Here is a 16,681-nt window from a genome sequence, read left to right as displayed (position 1 = left end):
CCTGGGGAGGGAGATGGGTGTCCCCTTCCTCAGCCCCACGCTGGTGGTCCTGCAGTGCCACCTGGTGCCCTGCGACAGCGAGCCCCTGGTCCCCTCTGCTCGCTGGGGGGCTGTGGGGCACCAGCACACCTGGCTCCCCCGGCACAGGTACGTCTGGGAGAAGGACGGGGCACCGCTGGGCCCCGAGAGCGGCCCCCGGGTGCGCCTGGACGAGGTGGGCACCCTGCACATCTCCCAGACCTGGTCGGGTGACATCGGCACCTACACCTGCAAGGTGATCTCAGCCGGGGGCAACGACTCGCGCAGCGCCCACCTCCGAGTCCGGTGAGACCCCCCCCCACCCTGACAGCACCCCCGCCTGGGGCTGTGCCCCGCCCCCCCCCCTTCGCTCCCTAACCCCCCTGTCCAGGCAGCTCCCCCACGCCCCCGAGAGCCCCGTGGCCGCCCTGAGCCCGCAGGAGAAACGGGCCATCAACCTCACCTGGGCCAAGCCCTTCGACGGCAACAGCCCCCTGCTCCGCTACGTCCTGGAGGTCTCCGAGAACAGTAAGGGGCTGCTGCCACCACCCTGCCACCGCTGGCACTGGGAGAAGTCCCCAGCGTCACCCTGCTGCAGGGGATGCTGCTTGGGGACCCTGGGACTGGTCAGCCAGGTGGGGGACCCCAGTGTCCTGCAGGCCAGGTCCCCACCCTGCTGTCCCTTCTTCCCCCAGACGCACCCTGGACCGTGCTGCTGGCCAGCGTGGACCCCGAGGTGACATCGGTGACAGTGCGGGGCTTGGTCCCCGCTCGCTCCTACCAGTTCCGCCTGTGTGCTGTGAATGATGTGGGCAGGGGACAGTTCAGCAAGGACACGGAGAGGTGAGTCCTGGCTGGGGGTCCTTGGGGGGCTGGTGACCCCAGGTGCTCACCCTGCCTGTCCCTGCAGGTTGTCCCTGCCCGAGGAGCCGCCCTCCGCGCCCCCCCAGAACGTCATTGCCAGCGGCCGCACCAACCAGTCCATCATGATCCAGTGGCAGCCGCCCCCCGAGAGCCACCAGAACGGGGTCCTCAAGGGCTACATCATCCGGTAGGTGCCAGCAGGGGTGCCAGGGGTCCCAGACCTGGTGTTGGTGGGGGCAGTGGCAGCTCTGATGGCTCCTGGTGCCCAGGTACTGCCTGGCCGGGCTGCCCGTGGGGTACCAGTTCAAGAACATCACCAACGCCGAGGTCAACAACCTCCTTCTGGAGGACCTCATCATCTGGACCAACTACGAGATCGAGGTGGCCGCCTACAACAGCGCTGGCCTGGGGGTCTACAGCATGAAGGTGACAGAGTGGACCCTGCAGGGAGGTAGGCGGGGACAGTCAGGGTCTGGCAGGGGCTTGGTGGGCACCTGACAGGACCAGGGGCCATTGGGGTGGTGGGATGGGAGGCAGGAGGATGGGTGTGGAGGTCCCAAGGGGACTGGGATGTGCTGGGCAGGGATGAACCGGGGTTGGCACCCAGATGATGGAGGGGATCTCATGGAGCTGTCCCTGTGAGCTGTCCCTTCATCCTGGCAGTGCCCACGGTGCCTCCAGGGAATGTGCAGGCTGAGGCCACCAACTCCACCACCATCCGCTTCACCTGGAACCCCCCCAGCCCCCAGTTCATCAACGGCATCAACCAGGGCTACAAGGTGAGGGTGATTCCCAAAACTGGAACAGCTTGTGGGGAAAACTTGGTCAACCTTCACAAACGGTCTTGGCTCCTCCTCGCCGAAATCCCCGATTTTAATTGGCTCTCTCCTGACTGTTAAAATAATATTTACTGTTATTTAACACTTGCATGGGCTCGGAATCTCCCATGCTCTGTAATTAATTCCAAATTGCAATTAATTCAAATTTACATTAATGAAATTGAATTAAAACATTAAACTTGTGTTTTAATCCACTCGAAAGAAGTTCGGGAATTTAATTGCCGCTGAATGAGATAACCAGTGTGAGCAGGATATTTAACATTCCTATTAAACGCCACTTAGTATTTTTGATTAGTATTTTTAGGGCCTAATTAGTGTTTAATTAAGTTGCTAGAGGCTATCCTGCACAATACCAATTAAATGCCCAGCCATCCCTCCTGGATGCGGGCAAGGGGGGATCCCGTTATCGATGGAGTTAATCACAGCTCCATAAACAGCGCTGGCATCGGCTGCTCCCCGCACCGTTAATTGATCGTTAATCAATGCCTAATTAATAAGAGGAGGCCGGAGGTGGTGGTTTTGGCGCCGGGAACCTTCAAGGCAGCTCCTTTCTCCCGCAGCTCATCGCCTGGGAGCCGGAGCACGAGGACGAGGCCACGGTGGTGACGGTGCGGCCCAACTTCCAGGACAGCGTGCACGTGGGCTACGTGGCGGGGCTGCGCAAGTTCGCCGAGTACTTCACCTCGGTGCTGTGCTTCACCACGCCCGGGGACGGCCCGCGCAGCCCCCCCCAGCTGGTGCGCACCCACGAGGATGGTACGGGGAGGCTCCCACCCCCCTCGGGACGGACCCTGCCCGCCCCCCGGCTCCGTCCAAGGGGAGCCCGCTCCCCGCTCGCTCCTCGCGGGGGTCCCGTGGGTGCCGAGGGATCCTGCGCATGGGTGCTGAGTCTCTGGGTGTTTTTGGGCAGTGCCTGGCCCCGTGGGACACTTGAGCTTCAGTGACATCCTGGACACGTCCCTGAAGGTCAGCTGGCAGGAGCCGCTGGAGAAGAATGGAATCCTGACGGGTAAGGGAGCGGCAGCAGGTACTGGCTCTGTCATCGGTCCCCTTCCCACCCTGCAGCACCTCCCCCTTTTCTTGTCCCATTCCCACTCTGCAGCACTGTCACCTGTGTCCCCTTGCCACCCTACAGTCACCCTCACATGTTCTTCTCCTCCCCCACAGCATGTCCCCTTTGTCCTGTCCTCTTCCCACCGGCCCTGTCCCACCCCTGTCCCCGCACAGCCTGTGGGGTGGGCAGTGCAGGGGTGCCACTGCAGGGGTGTCACTGCAGGGGTGCATTCCAGGGTACCGGATCTCGTGGGAGGAGTACAACCGCACCAACACGCGGGTGACACACTACCTGCCCAACGTCACCCTGGAGTACCGCGTCACCGGCCTCACCGCCCTCACCACCTACACCATCGAGGTGGCCGCCATGACCTCCAAGGGACAGGGACAGGTCTCCTCCTCCACCATCTCCTCGGGGGTCCCCCCAGGTGAGCACGGTGGTGTTGGGGTGCCGGAGGGCTGTGCGTGGTTCTAGGGACAAGCAGCCGGTGCCACCCACCCTGCCCTGTCCCCACAGAGCTCCCCGGTGCCCCCACCAACCTGGGCATCTCCAACATCGGCCCCCGCTCCGTCACCATCCAGTTTCGCCCGGGTTACGATGGCAAAACCTCCATCTCCCGCTGGCAGGTGGAGGCACAGGTACAGGGTGGCACAGCAGGGGGCTCAGGGGGTGTTTGGGGGCAGCTCACCAAACCCACCCTGCTGCCACCCCACAGGTGGGCCAGAACGGCGAGGCTGGTGAGTGGGGGCTCGTGCACCAGCTGGCCAACGAGCCCGACACCCGCTCCATGGAGGTGCCCAACCTGAAGCCCTACACCTACTACAGGTGAGTGCCAAGCTGGTGCCACGGTGCCATCCCTGGGTCCCCCACCGTGACCCCCCCCCCCCTCCACTGTCCTCCCCAGGGGACTGGAGCCATCTTGGCCCACACTGTGACCCCCCTCTCCTCTGCTCCCTCAGTTTCCGCATGCGGCAGGTGAACATTGTGGGCACCAGCCCCCCCAGCCTGCCCTCCCGGAGGATCCAGACCCTCCAAGCCCCCCCGGACGTGGCCCCTGCCAACGTCACCCTGAGGACGGCCAGCGAGACCAGCCTGTGGCTGCGCTGGATGGTGAGGGGGGTCAGGGGGTCTGTGCCTGCCTGGCTGAAGGGGGATGGAGCTGGGGAGGCCGTGGGACAGCAGGAGTGACAGTGCCCGTCCCTGCCAGCCCCTCCTGGAGCAGGAGTACAACGGGAGCCCCGACTCGGTGGGGTACAGGATCCGGTACGCGCGGGCGGACGGGCGGGGGCAGCCTGCGCTGCAGGTGATCCGTGACCGTGTGGAGAGGGAATTCACCATCGAGGACCTGCAGGAGTGGACGGAGTACCGGGTGCAGGTCCAGGCCTTCAATGCCATCGGCTCTGGGCCCTGGAGCCCCCCGGTGCTGGGACGCACCCGGGAGTCAGGTACCGCTGCCCACCTGGGCACTGGGCACCCGCCTCGGCCAGTCTGGCCACTGACCCTCTCTGTTACCCCCTCCAGTGCCCTCCTCCGGCCCCAGCAATGTGTCAGCAGTGGCCACCTCCTCCAGCAGCCTGCTGGTCCAATGGAGTGACATTCCTGAGGCTGACTGCAATGGGCTCATCCTGGGCTACAAGGTGAGCTCTTGCCCGTGGGCACCACAACTTTCCCTGGGGGAATCACCCTGCAGGCTGTGGGGTCCCTGGCTGTGCCACCCCCAGGAGCTGGTGGCCCGGCTGTGTCACACGGGCTGTGTTGCAGGTGCTGTACAAGGAGAAGGGCTCGGAGGCACGTGCCCAGTTCTGGCTGGCAGAGGGCAATGCCTCCCGCAGCGCCCAGCTCACCGGGCTGGCCAAGTACACCCTGTACGAGATCCGGGTGCTGGCCTTCACCAGGATGGGCGATGGTGCCCCCAGCCGGCCTCCTGTCCTCGAGAGGACACTGGATGACGGTGGGTGACAGCACCTGGGTGGGCTGGGGGATTAATCCCATCCTATCCCTGGGTGATTGATCCCATCCTATCCCTGGGTGATCAATCCCATCCTATCCCTGTTCTCTGGGACAGTCCCCCTTCCCCTGCCTGGAACGCCCAGGGTTCCCAGGGGATGGGATCTTTTCCCCACTCCCCAGTGACTCCAATCTGTCCCCCTGCAGTGCCCGGGCCCCCCGTGGGGCTCCTCTTTCCTGAAGTGAGGACCACCTTGGTGCGGCTCGTCTGGCAGCCGCCGGCAGCCCCCAACGGCGTCATCCTGGGTACGTGGGGGGCGCTGGGATGCTCTGCAGAGGTCCCGTGGGAGCAGGGATTGTCAGAGACCAGCTCCTTGGGCATCTGGGAGCCCTCAGGGGTGAAGTTCCCAGCTCAGATGTTGGTCCCTGGCTGGGTGTGAGCTCCCCTTTGGACAGGTTGGGATGGAGGGGGCGGCACAGGGAGGGGCCCAGGCTGGTGTCCCCTCCCCAGCGCCACCACTCCGCTCCCTCCCCGCAGGCTACCAGGTCAGCCACCGCCTGAACACTTCGGCGGTGACCGCGGCCGCCGTGGAGGTGCTGGATGCCAGCGCCCGGCAGTTCACGGCCACCGGCCTCCAGCCCGAGGCCACCTACCTGTTCCGTGTCACCGCGCAGACCCGCAAGGGCTGGGGCGAGCCGGCCGAAGCCCTGGTGGTCACCACCGAGAAGAGAGGTAACGATGGGGGGCCCGGCCGGCGGCGGGGGGCTGGCGGTGCCCCCGCAGTGCTCCCAGCCCCTCGCCTCCCCCAGCCCGGCCGCAGCCCCCCGGGAAGCCGCTGGCGCAGCAGGAGGAGGTGCGGGCGCGGAGCGTGCTGCTGTCCTGGGAGCCGGGCAGCGACGGGCTCTCCCCCGTGCGCTACTACACCGTGCAGAGCCGCGAGCTGCCCGACGGAGACTGGGCTCTGCACTCCGCCCCCGTCAGTCACAACGCCACCGCCTTCGTCGTGGACAGGTGAGGGGATGGGGAAGCGGTGGGTGCTGATGCTCCGGGTGGTTTCCCCGTGCCTCAGTTTCCCCATCTCGTGAGAAGTGCTGGTGCGAGGCTGGGGAGCGATGGCGCGGTGGGAGGGAGGTGGCTCGGGGGTGACCCGCTGGCTGCTCCGTCCCAATCCTGCTCTGCTCCCTGCAGGCTGAAACCCTTCACCTCCTACAAGTTCCGTGTGAAGGCCACGAACGACATCGGGGACAGCGAGTACAGCGAGGAGTCGGAGTCCCTCACCACCCTGCAGGCGGGTCAGCACCTCCTGGGGCAGGGACAGCGGGCACCCCCTGCCCAAGGGAACTCCTCCTTTGCCCTGGGCATCTCCGGAGCCTCACCACCCTCTTCTCCCCCACAGCCCCCGAGGAGGCTCCCACCATCCTCTCCATCACCCCCCACACCACCACGTCGGTGCTCATCCGCTGGCAGGTACCGTCCCCTCTGCCCTGCCCTGCCCGGGGAGGTGGCACCAAGGTGGCACCTCAGGGTGCCAGGGAGCCCTGGGGCAGAGCAGCCTCTGACTGCCTTCCCTCCCTCCCCTGCAGCCCCCGGCTGAGGACAAGATCAACGGGATCCTGCTGGGGTTCCGGCTGCGGTACCGGGAGCTGCTGCACGACAGCCTGAGGGGCTTCGCCCTGCGCGGCCTCGGCCACCCCGGCGCCACCCGTGAGTGCCCAGGGACAGGGGCTGGGGTGACCTGGGGGTGGCAGGTGGGATCTGAGTGGTGCAGCAGCATCCACAGCATCTCCCCTAGTACCAGGGTCAGGCTGTGCCCCCTGGAGCTGTCACCTGTTCCCTTGTGCGACCAGGTCTGTGGTCCCCAAAGTCCTTTTGTGTTGTCACTGGCTGTGTCCCACTGTGTCCACAGATCTGAACCTCACAGGGGTGTCTGCACCTAACACGGGCTGTGTGACATCCTGCTGCAGTCCTCAGCCCCTGCAGGCAACAGGGTCACGTCCACTCTGGTGGCAGCAGGGACATGAGTGACAAGGGCAGAGCCCAAGGCAGGACCTGGCCCTGTCCTCTGTGGGGACCCCAATGTACAAACCTGGCTGGTGGCACTCAGGGGATGGGGCTGGAGGATGGAAAGGCTCCTCAGTGCTGTCACAGCCCCGTTGGCACCTGGGGGTGCCAGGGCCCTGTCCAGGGAGCCCTGGCCCGCAGTGGGGTGGGGGCTGTGTGGGGGTGGGGGCTCAGAGGTAGGACACCCCCCCCCGCCCTGCACTAACCCCCCCTGTTCTCCTGCCCAGCTGTCTATGCCATGCACAACCTCAGCGAGGTGTCCCTCACCCAGTACGAGCTGGACAGTAAGTCACCACCCCGTGTGTCCCCCACTGCCACCCCCGTGTGTCCCTGCACTGCAGGGCCAGCGGGAACCCCTCTGTCCCCTCCAGCTGCTCCTTGGGGACACCCCCTTCTTCCCAACAAGGGGGGCTCTGCCAGGTCCCCTGGGGGTAGCGGGGCTGCCCCATCCTGGGGAGGGTCCCACTCGCCCTTTGTCCCCCAGACCTGAGCAAGCACCGGCGCTACGAGATCCGGATGAGCGTCTACAACGCCGTGGGCGAGGGACCCCCCAGCCCCCCCCAGGAGGTGTTTGTGGGGGAAGCAGGTGAGTCCTGGCGGGGTCTGCCTCTGCTGGGGCTGCAGGAAGGGGGCTCGGCTGTCCTGGGGCCCCACGTGGCCCGAATCAGTGCAGTGACCCCGTCCCCTCCCTCGGCACAGTGCCCACCGGAGCGCCCCAGAAGGTGGCCGTGCAGGCGGCCACGGCCACGCAGCTGGATGTCACCTGGGAACCGCCCCCCGTGGAGAGCCAGAACGGGGACATTCAGGGCTACAAGGTACCTCCCGTCACCTGGGGGCTGGCACCCGCCCGGGACTCGGGGGTTCTGGGGAGGGGCTGACCCCTGGGGGGCAGGAACAGGGTGGGTGGCACTGGGGGTGCTGAGCGTGATTTCGGGGAAGGGGCTCTGGGAGGATGTTGGGGTCCCGAGGCGATGCCGGGTGTCCCATCCCGGTGCCGAGCGGCGGCGGGGCAGCAGATGGCGCCGTCGGCCCTGGAATGCGACCGGGACGTGTCGGGATGCAGCTGGGATTTGCCGGGTTACGGCTAGAATGTGTCGGGATGCAACGGGATAGAGCCGGGATGTGTGGGGATGCGCCGGGATAGAGCCGGGATGTGTCGGGATAGAGCTGGGATATGTCGGGACAGAACCGGGATGCGCCGGGATAGAGCCGGGATGCGCCGGGATACGGCTGGAATGTGTCGGGACAGAACCGGAATACAGCCGGGATGCGCCGGGATAGAGCCGGGATGTGTCGGGATAGAGCCGGGATATGTCGGGACAGAATCGGGATGTGCCGGGATAGAGCCGGGATGTGTCGGGATGCGCCGGGATGGAGCAGGGGTGTGTCGGGGTGCACAGGAATGTGTCGGGATGCAGCCCGGGTGCAGTTGGGATGCATTAGGATGCAGCCGCAGTACCCAGCCCCGTGCTCCAGACACCTCCTTGTCCCCATCCCGCGGGAATCTGGCCCGGCTCGAAGGCGATCTCAGCACACCCTGGTGATGGCAGCCGTGCCTGATGCCCAGCACAGCCTGGAGCCCTCCTGGAGGAGGGGCTCTTCCGTTCCCTCTGACCACTTGGAGCCCGGGCGGGGACGTGTGAGGGCTCAGGGAAGGCGAGCTGGGTGGGACCCGTGCCTCAGCCAGCTCCCCGCGGCCCCTCCCGCAGATCCACTTCTGGGAGGAGCAGCGGCAGAACCAGAGCGCGAGGGTCAAGACCCTTTTCCTGCCCGAGACCGGCGTGAAGCTGAAGAACCTGACGGGCTACACCTCCTACTGGGTCAGCGTGGCCGCCTTCAACGCCGCGGGGGACGGGCCCCGCAGTGTCCCCGTGAAGGCACGGACGCAGCAGGCAGGTGGGGCCCGTGGCACGGCTCCCCCCGCACCCTCCCGTCCCTGGGCTCCCTGGGGACATGTGTCCATGGGTCCAGCTCCGGGGATTCATGCTGCAATCCCGAGCAGAGCATCCCTGGGCTCACCCCAGCGGGTTTGTGGGGTGGGGGCACACGGAGGTGAATGTTTAATCTTGAGGAGGATGAATGTTTTGGGAGGACACAAGGAGACTCATTCCCATGTGGAATCCTTGCTGCAGCAGGGAAGGGGCCTGGGGGCTGTGAGCTGGTGATCAATCAGCATTAGGGTGGGGGCAGGGAGAGGGGCTGGCTGGTGCTGGCGTGTCCCCTGGAGCGCTGAGCTGGCCCTGTCCCCCCGTCCCCTGGCAGCCCCCAGCGCTCCCGGCTCCATCCGCTTCAGCGAGCTGACCACCACGTCAGTGAACGTGTCCTGGGAGCCGCCACCGCTGCCCAACGGCGTCCTCGAGGGCTACAGGCTGGTCTACGAGCCCTGCACGCCCGTGGATGGTGAGGGCACGGCCGGGGGCAGCGGGCAGGGCTCGGGGGGACCCGGCTCAGCCTCTGTCCCCGCAGGCGTGAGCAAGATCGTGACAGTGGACGTGAAGGGGAGCAGCCCGCTGTGGATGAAGGTCAAGGACCTGGCTGAGGGCGTCACCTACCGCTTCCGAATCCGGGCCAAGACCTTCGCCTACGGGCCGGACGTTGAGGCCAACATCACCACGGGGCCCGGGGAAGGTACGGGGGACAGGCGGGGACACGCGGGGTGAGGGAGGAGATGGGGTGGGGGCTGGCCCGGCTCTGGGCCAGTTTGTGCCTCTGCCTCCAGGTGTGCTCTGGTCCCCAGGTGCCCCCGGCCCCCCCGGAGAGCCCTTCATCTCCCGCTATGGCTCGGCCATCACCATCCACTGGTCCAGCGGGGACCCCGGCCAGGGGCCCATCACCAGATACGTCATCGAGGCCCGGCCCTCAGGTACCGCTGCTGCCTCTGCTCCGTCCCCAGCTCGGGGGCAGGCGTGGTGTTTGCTGGGTCCCCAGGACGAAGGAGGAAATGATGAATCTGACTCCATGTTCTTAGAAGGCTGATTTATTATTTTATTAAAGAATGCTATACCAGAACTATACGAAAGAGTAGAGAAAGGGGACAGACAGAAGGCTACAAAGAATGGTGATGAAAACTCGTGACTCTGAAAGGAGTCCCCACACAGCCTGATTGGACCAATCACCAAGTGATTGGTCATTAAGTCAAAACAACTCACAAGAAACCAATCAAACAACCACCCATTGGATAAACAATGTCCAAACCACATTCCAAAGCAGCAAAACACAGAAGCAAATGAGATAAGATTTGTTTTCCTTTTTTTTTTTCTGAGGCTTCTCAGCTTCCTGGGAGAGAAATCCTGGTGGAGGGATTTTTCCAGAAAATATGATGGTGACAGTCAGGAGAGGGGAAACTGAGGCAGGGACTGCTGACCTGGGTTGGGTGTCAGGACCCAGTGTCTGGGGGGTGTCTGTGAGGAACACGCTGCTGGGTGGGGCTGATGGCAAGGGCAGCACCTGCAGGGCTGGTGGATGGAGGGACAGCACCCCTGGCCCTGGGGTGTCCTGCAGAGCCAGCCCTAAATCCCAGCCCCGTTGTCTCTTCCAGATGAGGGGCTCTGGGACATCCTCATCAAAGACATCCCCAAGGAGGTGACCTCCTACACCTTCAGCATGGACATCCTCAAGCAGGGGGTCAGCTACGACTTCCGAGTCATTGCTGTAAATGACTACGGCTACGGGACCCCCAGCACCCCTTCCCCCTCCGTGTCAGGTGGGTTCCCGGGGCCCCCTGTGCCAGAGGGAGGGTCCTGCTGTTGCTCTGTCCTCGTGGCCATCACTGAACCCCACCCCTGGCTCCTACAGAGCCCCAATCCCACTGCCAGCACCCCCTTTCCAAATCCCCCTGCAGCCCCCTCCCTCTCTCCCTGGGGATCCAGGCTTCCCCAAGTGACCCTGTGCTCTGCAGAGGGCTGTCCCCTGTCCCTGTCCCCCTCTGACCCTCCCTGCCGTGCCCCAGCCCAGAAAACCAACCCGTTCTATGAGGAGTGGTGGTTCCTGGTGGTCATTGCCCTGGTGGGGCTCATCTTCATCCTCCTCCTCGTCTTCGTGCTCATCATCCGCGGGCAGAGCAAGAAATACTCCAAGAAGTCGGACTCAGGTGGGTGAGGGAGCGTGGTGGCTGGTGACAGGACCCTCCTGCTCCCGTGGGAGCCTCTTGGGGTCCCTCCCTGCCTTTGGGGTCTGCGTGGAGTGGTGGGCGCCTCCCCTCCTGCCCGCCTTGGGAACAGCTCCTGCAGAGCCCCAGCGCCACCCCATAACGGTGCTGTGGCGTCCCAGAGAGCGCTGGGAGCTCGAGATGAAACGAAGGGCTTGTCCCACAGACAGCTGTGGAGGCAGGGCAGCCCGGGGGCTCGCAGAGGTCACTGGGATTAGCCAAACACAGCTCTGTTTTCTTAGCTCTGTCAAGGGCTCAAATTGTGGGGAAAATCCAGAGCTCCTCGTTAAGCAAACAGCTCAGAGTGGGGAGCTGGGGGCACTGGGGCAGGGCAGGGGGCTGAGCCAGGGCAGGGCTGGCACCTCCTGGCTGTCCCCAGGCCCTGGTGACTCTGGAACCAGCACAACCCCCCAGAGCCTTGCCCAGCCCCCCTGGCCGTGCTGTGCTGCCTGCGGAGGGGCTGGGGGAGGCTGAGCATCCCATCCCCCAGGGAACAGCTCCAAGGCGGCCGCCCTGAGCCACGGCGAGATGGTGAGCCTGGATGAGGGCAGCTTCCCCGCCCTGGAGCTCAACAACCGCCGCCTCTCAGTCAAGAATTCCTTCTGCAGGAAGAACGGCATCTACACCCGGTAGGGACCCCCCACAGCCCCCTCCCCGGGCAGGGGGAGCATCTTTGGACATCCCTGCTCTGTCATGGCGTGGGGAGGGCTTGGATCCCCAGGGGTGACCCTGATCTGCCCAGTGTCCCCCCTGAAAGTCCATCGGGGTTCTTGGGAGGGGGTTGGCACGGCTGAGGGTGATCCCTGAGCCGGCCCTATGGATCCCTGGGGTTGTCCCCAAGTGGCCCAGCTCCGAGAAGAGGGGACACACTCTGACCACCCCTCTGTGTGTCCCCAAGGTCCCCACCCCGGCCCAGCCCCGGCAGCCTGCACTACTCGGACGAGGACGTGACCAAGTACAACGACCTGATCCCCGCCGAGAGCAGCAGCCTGACCGAGAAACCCTCCGAGGTCTCCGACTCCCAGGTGAGCCGCACACGGGGACAGGGACCTGGGCGGGGTGGAAGGTGCTGGGAGCCCTCCCTGAGCATCAGCCCGTTCTTCTGCCCGCCACCAGGCGGGTCCCGGTGCGCGTTCGGTGCTGCTCCCGCCCCACCCGCTCCGGAGGCAGCAGCATCCCCGCGGCTCGGTGGCGCAGCGCCCGAGGGAAGCTGGCACAGCCCCCGGCCCGTGTGCTGCGGATGTGACACTGCGGGGGGCTCCCGGGGCTGCTGGGGACAGGGCACAGGGGACGGCAGGTCAGCGGGGCCGGGGGCTGTCCCGCTGCCCGGTCGCCGGTGGCAACGTCCGCGGCTCTGCCAACTCCACAAAATGCCACCTTTGTCTCGTCCCGGGGCCACGGGCAGCTGTGGCCGGGCAGGAGCGTGGAGCCCCGGGGAGGCCACGGGACCGTCACCCCCAGGATGGATGCTGAAGGGCTGACACCCGGAGAAAGGTCCTGTGGGTCCCTAGGGCTGTCCCCGAGCAGGAGGGGACCGTGCCCAGCGTGCCCCCCCGTCGCTGCCCGCACCGGCTGTTTCCTTGGCAGATGCCGGCTCCTCTCGCTGCGGCCCGAGCGGGGCTCGAGTGGCTTTTGAGGAGCTGTGAAGAGCTGCGGGAGCTGGCGCTGGCGCGGGGCAGTTCCCACCGCCCTCAATGGGCCCTTTGTGCGCCGCCGGAGAAGCTGAATCCAATTACCGGCAGAGCCCAAAAACACCCTCCCCGCCGGCCCCGGGGCAGCGCGGCCTCGGCAGCGCTCGGAACCTTTTGTATGAGGTTTTATTTTGTTTTAGCAAGAGGCAGAAACCCCCCAGTGATGCTGCAGCCATCCCAGCCTTTAAATACTTTTGGGATGTGCTGGCCAACGTTCCCAAAGGAGCACTGGGAAAGCACCAGGAAAGCACTGGAATTCACAGAATTATTCAGGCTGGAAGAGACCTCTGAGATCACCGAGCCCCAGCTGTGCCCCATGCCCACCTTGTCCCCAGCCCAGAGCTCTGAGTGCCACATCCAGCCCTTCCTTGGGCACTCCAAACCTCCCTGGGCACCCCTGCCAATGCCAGGGCACCTTTTCCATGTGGAAATTCCTCCTGGGGTCCTGAACTCCCCTGGAACAGCCTGGTTCACTCGGTCTGGATGGCAAGTAAAGCCATCTTTCCAAGGAGATCTTGGAAATCGGGATTCCCTAGGATATAAGGTTTAAGAAATTAGGATTTAGGAAATTGGAGCCCTTAGGCAGAGCTGAGGTGGCACAGGTGCCCCTGCAGCCCCTGTGACACTCAGAGTGCTGGCAGTGGGGCAGGGCTGGGGACAGGGAGGACAGAGAGGGACAGCCCAGGCTCAGAGCTCGGCAGTGCCAGCACCTTGAGCCCCCACGACAGGGCACAGGCTGGTCCTGCTCTCCTACCTGCAGCCTGGATGCCTCTTCTTTATATTGGGGCTATTCCCTCTCATTGCTGGGAGCACAGCCCGACCCCGTTGAATTTCGGGGCGGTTGGGAGCTGTCCCCACCTCACCACGTGTCCCCGTGCTGTTTTTCAGGGCAGTGACAGCGAGTACGAGGTGGACCCCGGGCACCAGAAGGCACATTCCTTTGTCAACCACTACATCAGCGACCCCACCTACTACAACTCCTGGCGGCGGCAGCAGAAGGGCATCTCCCGGGCGCAGGCCTACAGCTACACCGAGAGCGACTCGGGCGAGCCCGACCACACCCCGCTCTCCAACAGCACCTCCACGCAGCAGGGCAGCCTGTTCCGCCCCAAAGCCAGCAGGACTCCCACCCCCCAGACCCCCGGCAACGCCCCCAGCAGCCAGCCCGGGACCCTGTACCGCCCGCCCAGCAGCCTGGCCCCCGGCTCCAGAGCCCCCATCGCTGGCTTCTCCTCTTTCGTTTGATATTTAAACCGAAGAGAAAGAAGAAAAAACGAAACAGGAGAGGGGAGGAAAAAATTAGGAAAAAAGAAAAAAAAAAGAAATTAAAGAAACACCCCCAAGAAATTAAGAGAAAAGGAAAAAGCAGCGAGGGGAGAAGAGGAGGAGGAGGAGGAAGGGGAGCAGCCCCAGGCTCCAGGGGGTTTCTGCTGGATGCCAAGCACCATCCCTGGGGCTGGGGAGCAAACCCAGGGCCCCTCCTTGGCCAAAGCTTCTGTGTCACACAGTCCTCGGACCAGGGGGGGCGGGGGGCTCGGGGTGCACCCACATCGCCCCTGGCACCCGTGGGGGCTGCCCCGGAGCTGCTGCTGGACCCCGGGGGGGCTGGGGGCTGGGGCAGGGGCTCCTGCCGTGCCAAACCCTCGGCCCCCCACCCGTGGCTCCCCCAGGACGTGGGGACAAGCAGAGACACAGAGACAGAGCCAGAGGAGCTCTGCTGATCTTAAAACCTCTGGACTTGAGCCCCCCACTCTGCACCCCCCCAGCCTCTGGGAGAAGGGGGAAGGATGCCAGGGGGCATCCCCCATTGCTGCCCTCCGTGCTGCCTGGCCCAGCACAGCCCCCAGGAGAAGGCAGGACTGGAACCCCAGGAGAGCCCCAGTGGGGTGCAGGTGGTGCTCAACCCCCCGGTTCTGCACCTCGGGGCTCAGGGGAGGACTCGGACGGGGCAGTTGGAGCCTCCCCGTGGCATTGCTGGTGCTTTGGGGCTTTTTCACGGGGTTTGTGCCGAGGCCTGAGGGCGTTGGGAGGTGTTGATGCCCGGGGGGTCCGTGGCCGTTTTGGGGGTGTCTGCCCAGCCCAGCCCAGCCCCCACAGTGCCTATGGGTGAGCCAGCACCAGCCCGGCAGGGCCGTGGCACCCTGAGCCGAGGGAGATGCCAATAAACAGCCTGAGGACGAGCGTGTCCCCTCTCTGTCACCTTGCTCTGCCAGAGAAAGGCCCGATGCCATGTGTCCGTGTGTCCTGCTGTCCCACTGGGCCCGTGGCAGCCCTATGGCACCAGGGAGGAGCTGGACAAGGGGTGCCAGAGGTGCTGGGTACAGCCCAGAAGGGTGCAGGGGGCTGTGGTGGCCATGTCCTGCACGTTCCCATCACAGTGGGGTCTGAAGCTGTGGGGAAAGGGGGTGATGGCACAGGGGGCCCCACTGCACCGTGCTCTGGGCACTGCCAGCAGCAGCCCTGGCACTGGGGAGGGCTCCTGGGCTGTTCACAGCCGCCCTCTCTCGCTCTGCCCTTCAGGCCTGGCAGGAAAATCCAGGTGATGCGTTCAGGTTTCATCAGCTGTCACCAGCGGGGCTGGGGGTGGGGAGGGCTCACAAAGTGCCAGGTCCATGCCAGGGGCTGCCAGGGCTGCACAGTCCCTGTCACAGCACCCGGGAGCCCCTGGCAGCCACATCCTGGGACCCTCACCCTGGCGTGGGCAGGGGGCTGCCAGGGGAGCCTCGTGCTGCAGTGGGGACCCAGTGCTGCAGCTGCTCCTTGGGCTGGGACAACTGGGCTGCAGTGCTGGCCTTGCTGCTGAGCCACAGTCACTGTCTGTCCCCACAGTGTCCCCAGAGCAGCTGGCATTGCTGGTGGGTGGCTCCTCTGGCCTCTTGGAGCTGGTACCCAGGGCAGTGCAGCCCCCAGGGGTGCCCATCCCCTCCTGGGCAGCACGGGGAGCCCTGGCACCCCACTCGTGGGGACAGTGGCATGGCACAGAGGGGGTTCTGGGCCTGCTCCTCATGTGCAGCCCAGCTCCAGCTCCAGGCGCCCCAGCTTGTGCAAGAGGGACCTTCCTCCCACGGGGACACGGGCGGAGCAGGTCGGGGGAGTGGAGCAGCACAGGTGAGCTGCCAGGGCAAGGAATGCTGCTTGTGCCAGGGGTGCCACCCCTGCAAGGGGCATTGCCTGGGACAGAGGTGCTCCTGGTACTGGGGCTGGTCCCTGGTGAGGGCTGTGCCCTGGTGAGGGCTGGTCCCTGGTGAGGGCTGGTCCCTGGTGAGGGCTGTGCCCTGGGTAAGGGCTGGTCCCTGGTGAGGGCTGTGCCCTGGGTGAGGGCTGTGCCCTGGTGAGGGCTGGTCCCTGGGTGAGGGCTGGTCCCTGGGTGAGGGCTGTGCCCTGGGTGAGGGCTGTGCCCTGGGTGAGGGCTGGTCCCTGGTGAGGGCTGTGCCAGCCCCGTGAGCAGTGAGCACCGAGCTCCCCACGCCCATCTCCATCCCGGGACAGGGGGATGCAGGCCTGGATCCCATCCGCGAGGGATCTGTCTCTGCTCCCCAGCACCAGGACAAACCGAGCCCAGGCCCGCCTCACCTGCCCTGACCCAGCTGGTCCCTGGCTGCCAGGAGGTGCCCGAGGGTGCAGCCACACCTGCGGCAGGTTCGGGGCTGGCGCCTGCCCCGAGGTGACGCTGTGGCTGTGCCCAGGGTGCCAGGTGGCGATGGTGGCGATGGTGGCGAGGGTGGGAGGAGCCCTCTGAGCCCGCGGCTTCCCACGGCTGAGGGATGCAGTGCCCGAGGAAGGGGGAGATCCCACCTCCCACCACGGCAGAGGATGGGCACGGCAGGTGTGGGCTGGGTGCCAGCAGCACTGCTGAGAGCTCTTGCTCGGCTGTGCTGCCTCAGTTTCCCCATGGAACAGAGGAAGTGGAACCAGGGGAAGGCGCCGAGCCCGGCCACCTCTCTCCTACCTCCACTTCCAACCAGCTCTTCCCCAAATTCCCTCCCCACCATCCCGGAGGCTCCAGGCAGGGCAGGGCCTCCCGTTCCCTTTCCCGTTCCCTTTCCCATTCCCGGTGCT

General features: G+C 65.2%; 1 protein-coding gene across 1 annotated transcript in view; it reads left to right on the top strand.

The window, feature by feature from the left end:
* SDK2 (sidekick cell adhesion molecule 2) overlaps positions 1-14,800 on the top strand; it is a 48,475-nt gene extending 33,675 nt beyond the window's left edge. Inside the window, exons 13-45 of the mRNA XM_059864226.1 lie at positions 148-324; positions 410-546; positions 714-861; positions 929-1,069; positions 1,152-1,333; positions 1,546-1,661; positions 2,282-2,477; positions 2,632-2,730; positions 3,011-3,202; positions 3,292-3,413; positions 3,491-3,600; positions 3,735-3,885; positions 3,983-4,220; positions 4,297-4,412; positions 4,537-4,726; positions 4,930-5,028; positions 5,261-5,455; positions 5,533-5,734; positions 5,912-6,015; positions 6,120-6,190; positions 6,307-6,427; positions 7,012-7,068; positions 7,269-7,370; positions 7,484-7,599; positions 8,494-8,680; positions 9,047-9,184; positions 9,251-9,412; positions 9,522-9,647; positions 10,323-10,487; positions 10,734-10,874; positions 11,422-11,560; positions 11,830-11,956; positions 13,511-14,800. Of these exons, the coding sequence (XP_059720209.1) occupies positions 148-324; positions 410-546; positions 714-861; positions 929-1,069; positions 1,152-1,333; positions 1,546-1,661; positions 2,282-2,477; positions 2,632-2,730; positions 3,011-3,202; positions 3,292-3,413; positions 3,491-3,600; positions 3,735-3,885; positions 3,983-4,220; positions 4,297-4,412; positions 4,537-4,726; positions 4,930-5,028; positions 5,261-5,455; positions 5,533-5,734; positions 5,912-6,015; positions 6,120-6,190; positions 6,307-6,427; positions 7,012-7,068; positions 7,269-7,370; positions 7,484-7,599; positions 8,494-8,680; positions 9,047-9,184; positions 9,251-9,412; positions 9,522-9,647; positions 10,323-10,487; positions 10,734-10,874; positions 11,422-11,560; positions 11,830-11,956; positions 13,511-13,867 (4,924 nt within the window). The 3' untranslated portion in view covers positions 13,868-14,800. The remainder of the gene's footprint in view (positions 1-147; positions 325-409; positions 547-713; positions 862-928; positions 1,070-1,151; positions 1,334-1,545; positions 1,662-2,281; positions 2,478-2,631; positions 2,731-3,010; positions 3,203-3,291; positions 3,414-3,490; positions 3,601-3,734; positions 3,886-3,982; positions 4,221-4,296; positions 4,413-4,536; positions 4,727-4,929; positions 5,029-5,260; positions 5,456-5,532; positions 5,735-5,911; positions 6,016-6,119; positions 6,191-6,306; positions 6,428-7,011; positions 7,069-7,268; positions 7,371-7,483; positions 7,600-8,493; positions 8,681-9,046; positions 9,185-9,250; positions 9,413-9,521; positions 9,648-10,322; positions 10,488-10,733; positions 10,875-11,421; positions 11,561-11,829; positions 11,957-13,510) is intronic.
* The last annotated feature ends 1,881 nt before the right edge of the window (positions 14,801-16,681 follow it).

The sequence above is a fragment of the Haemorhous mexicanus genome, chromosome 20 (assembly GCF_027477595.1).
Source record: "Haemorhous mexicanus isolate bHaeMex1 chromosome 20, bHaeMex1.pri, whole genome shotgun sequence".
NCBI classification, from domain to species: Eukaryota; Metazoa; Chordata; class Aves; order Passeriformes; family Fringillidae; genus Haemorhous; species Haemorhous mexicanus.
Note: the sequence above shows the minus strand (reverse complement) of the source record. Positions and strands in the feature narration are given on the sequence as shown.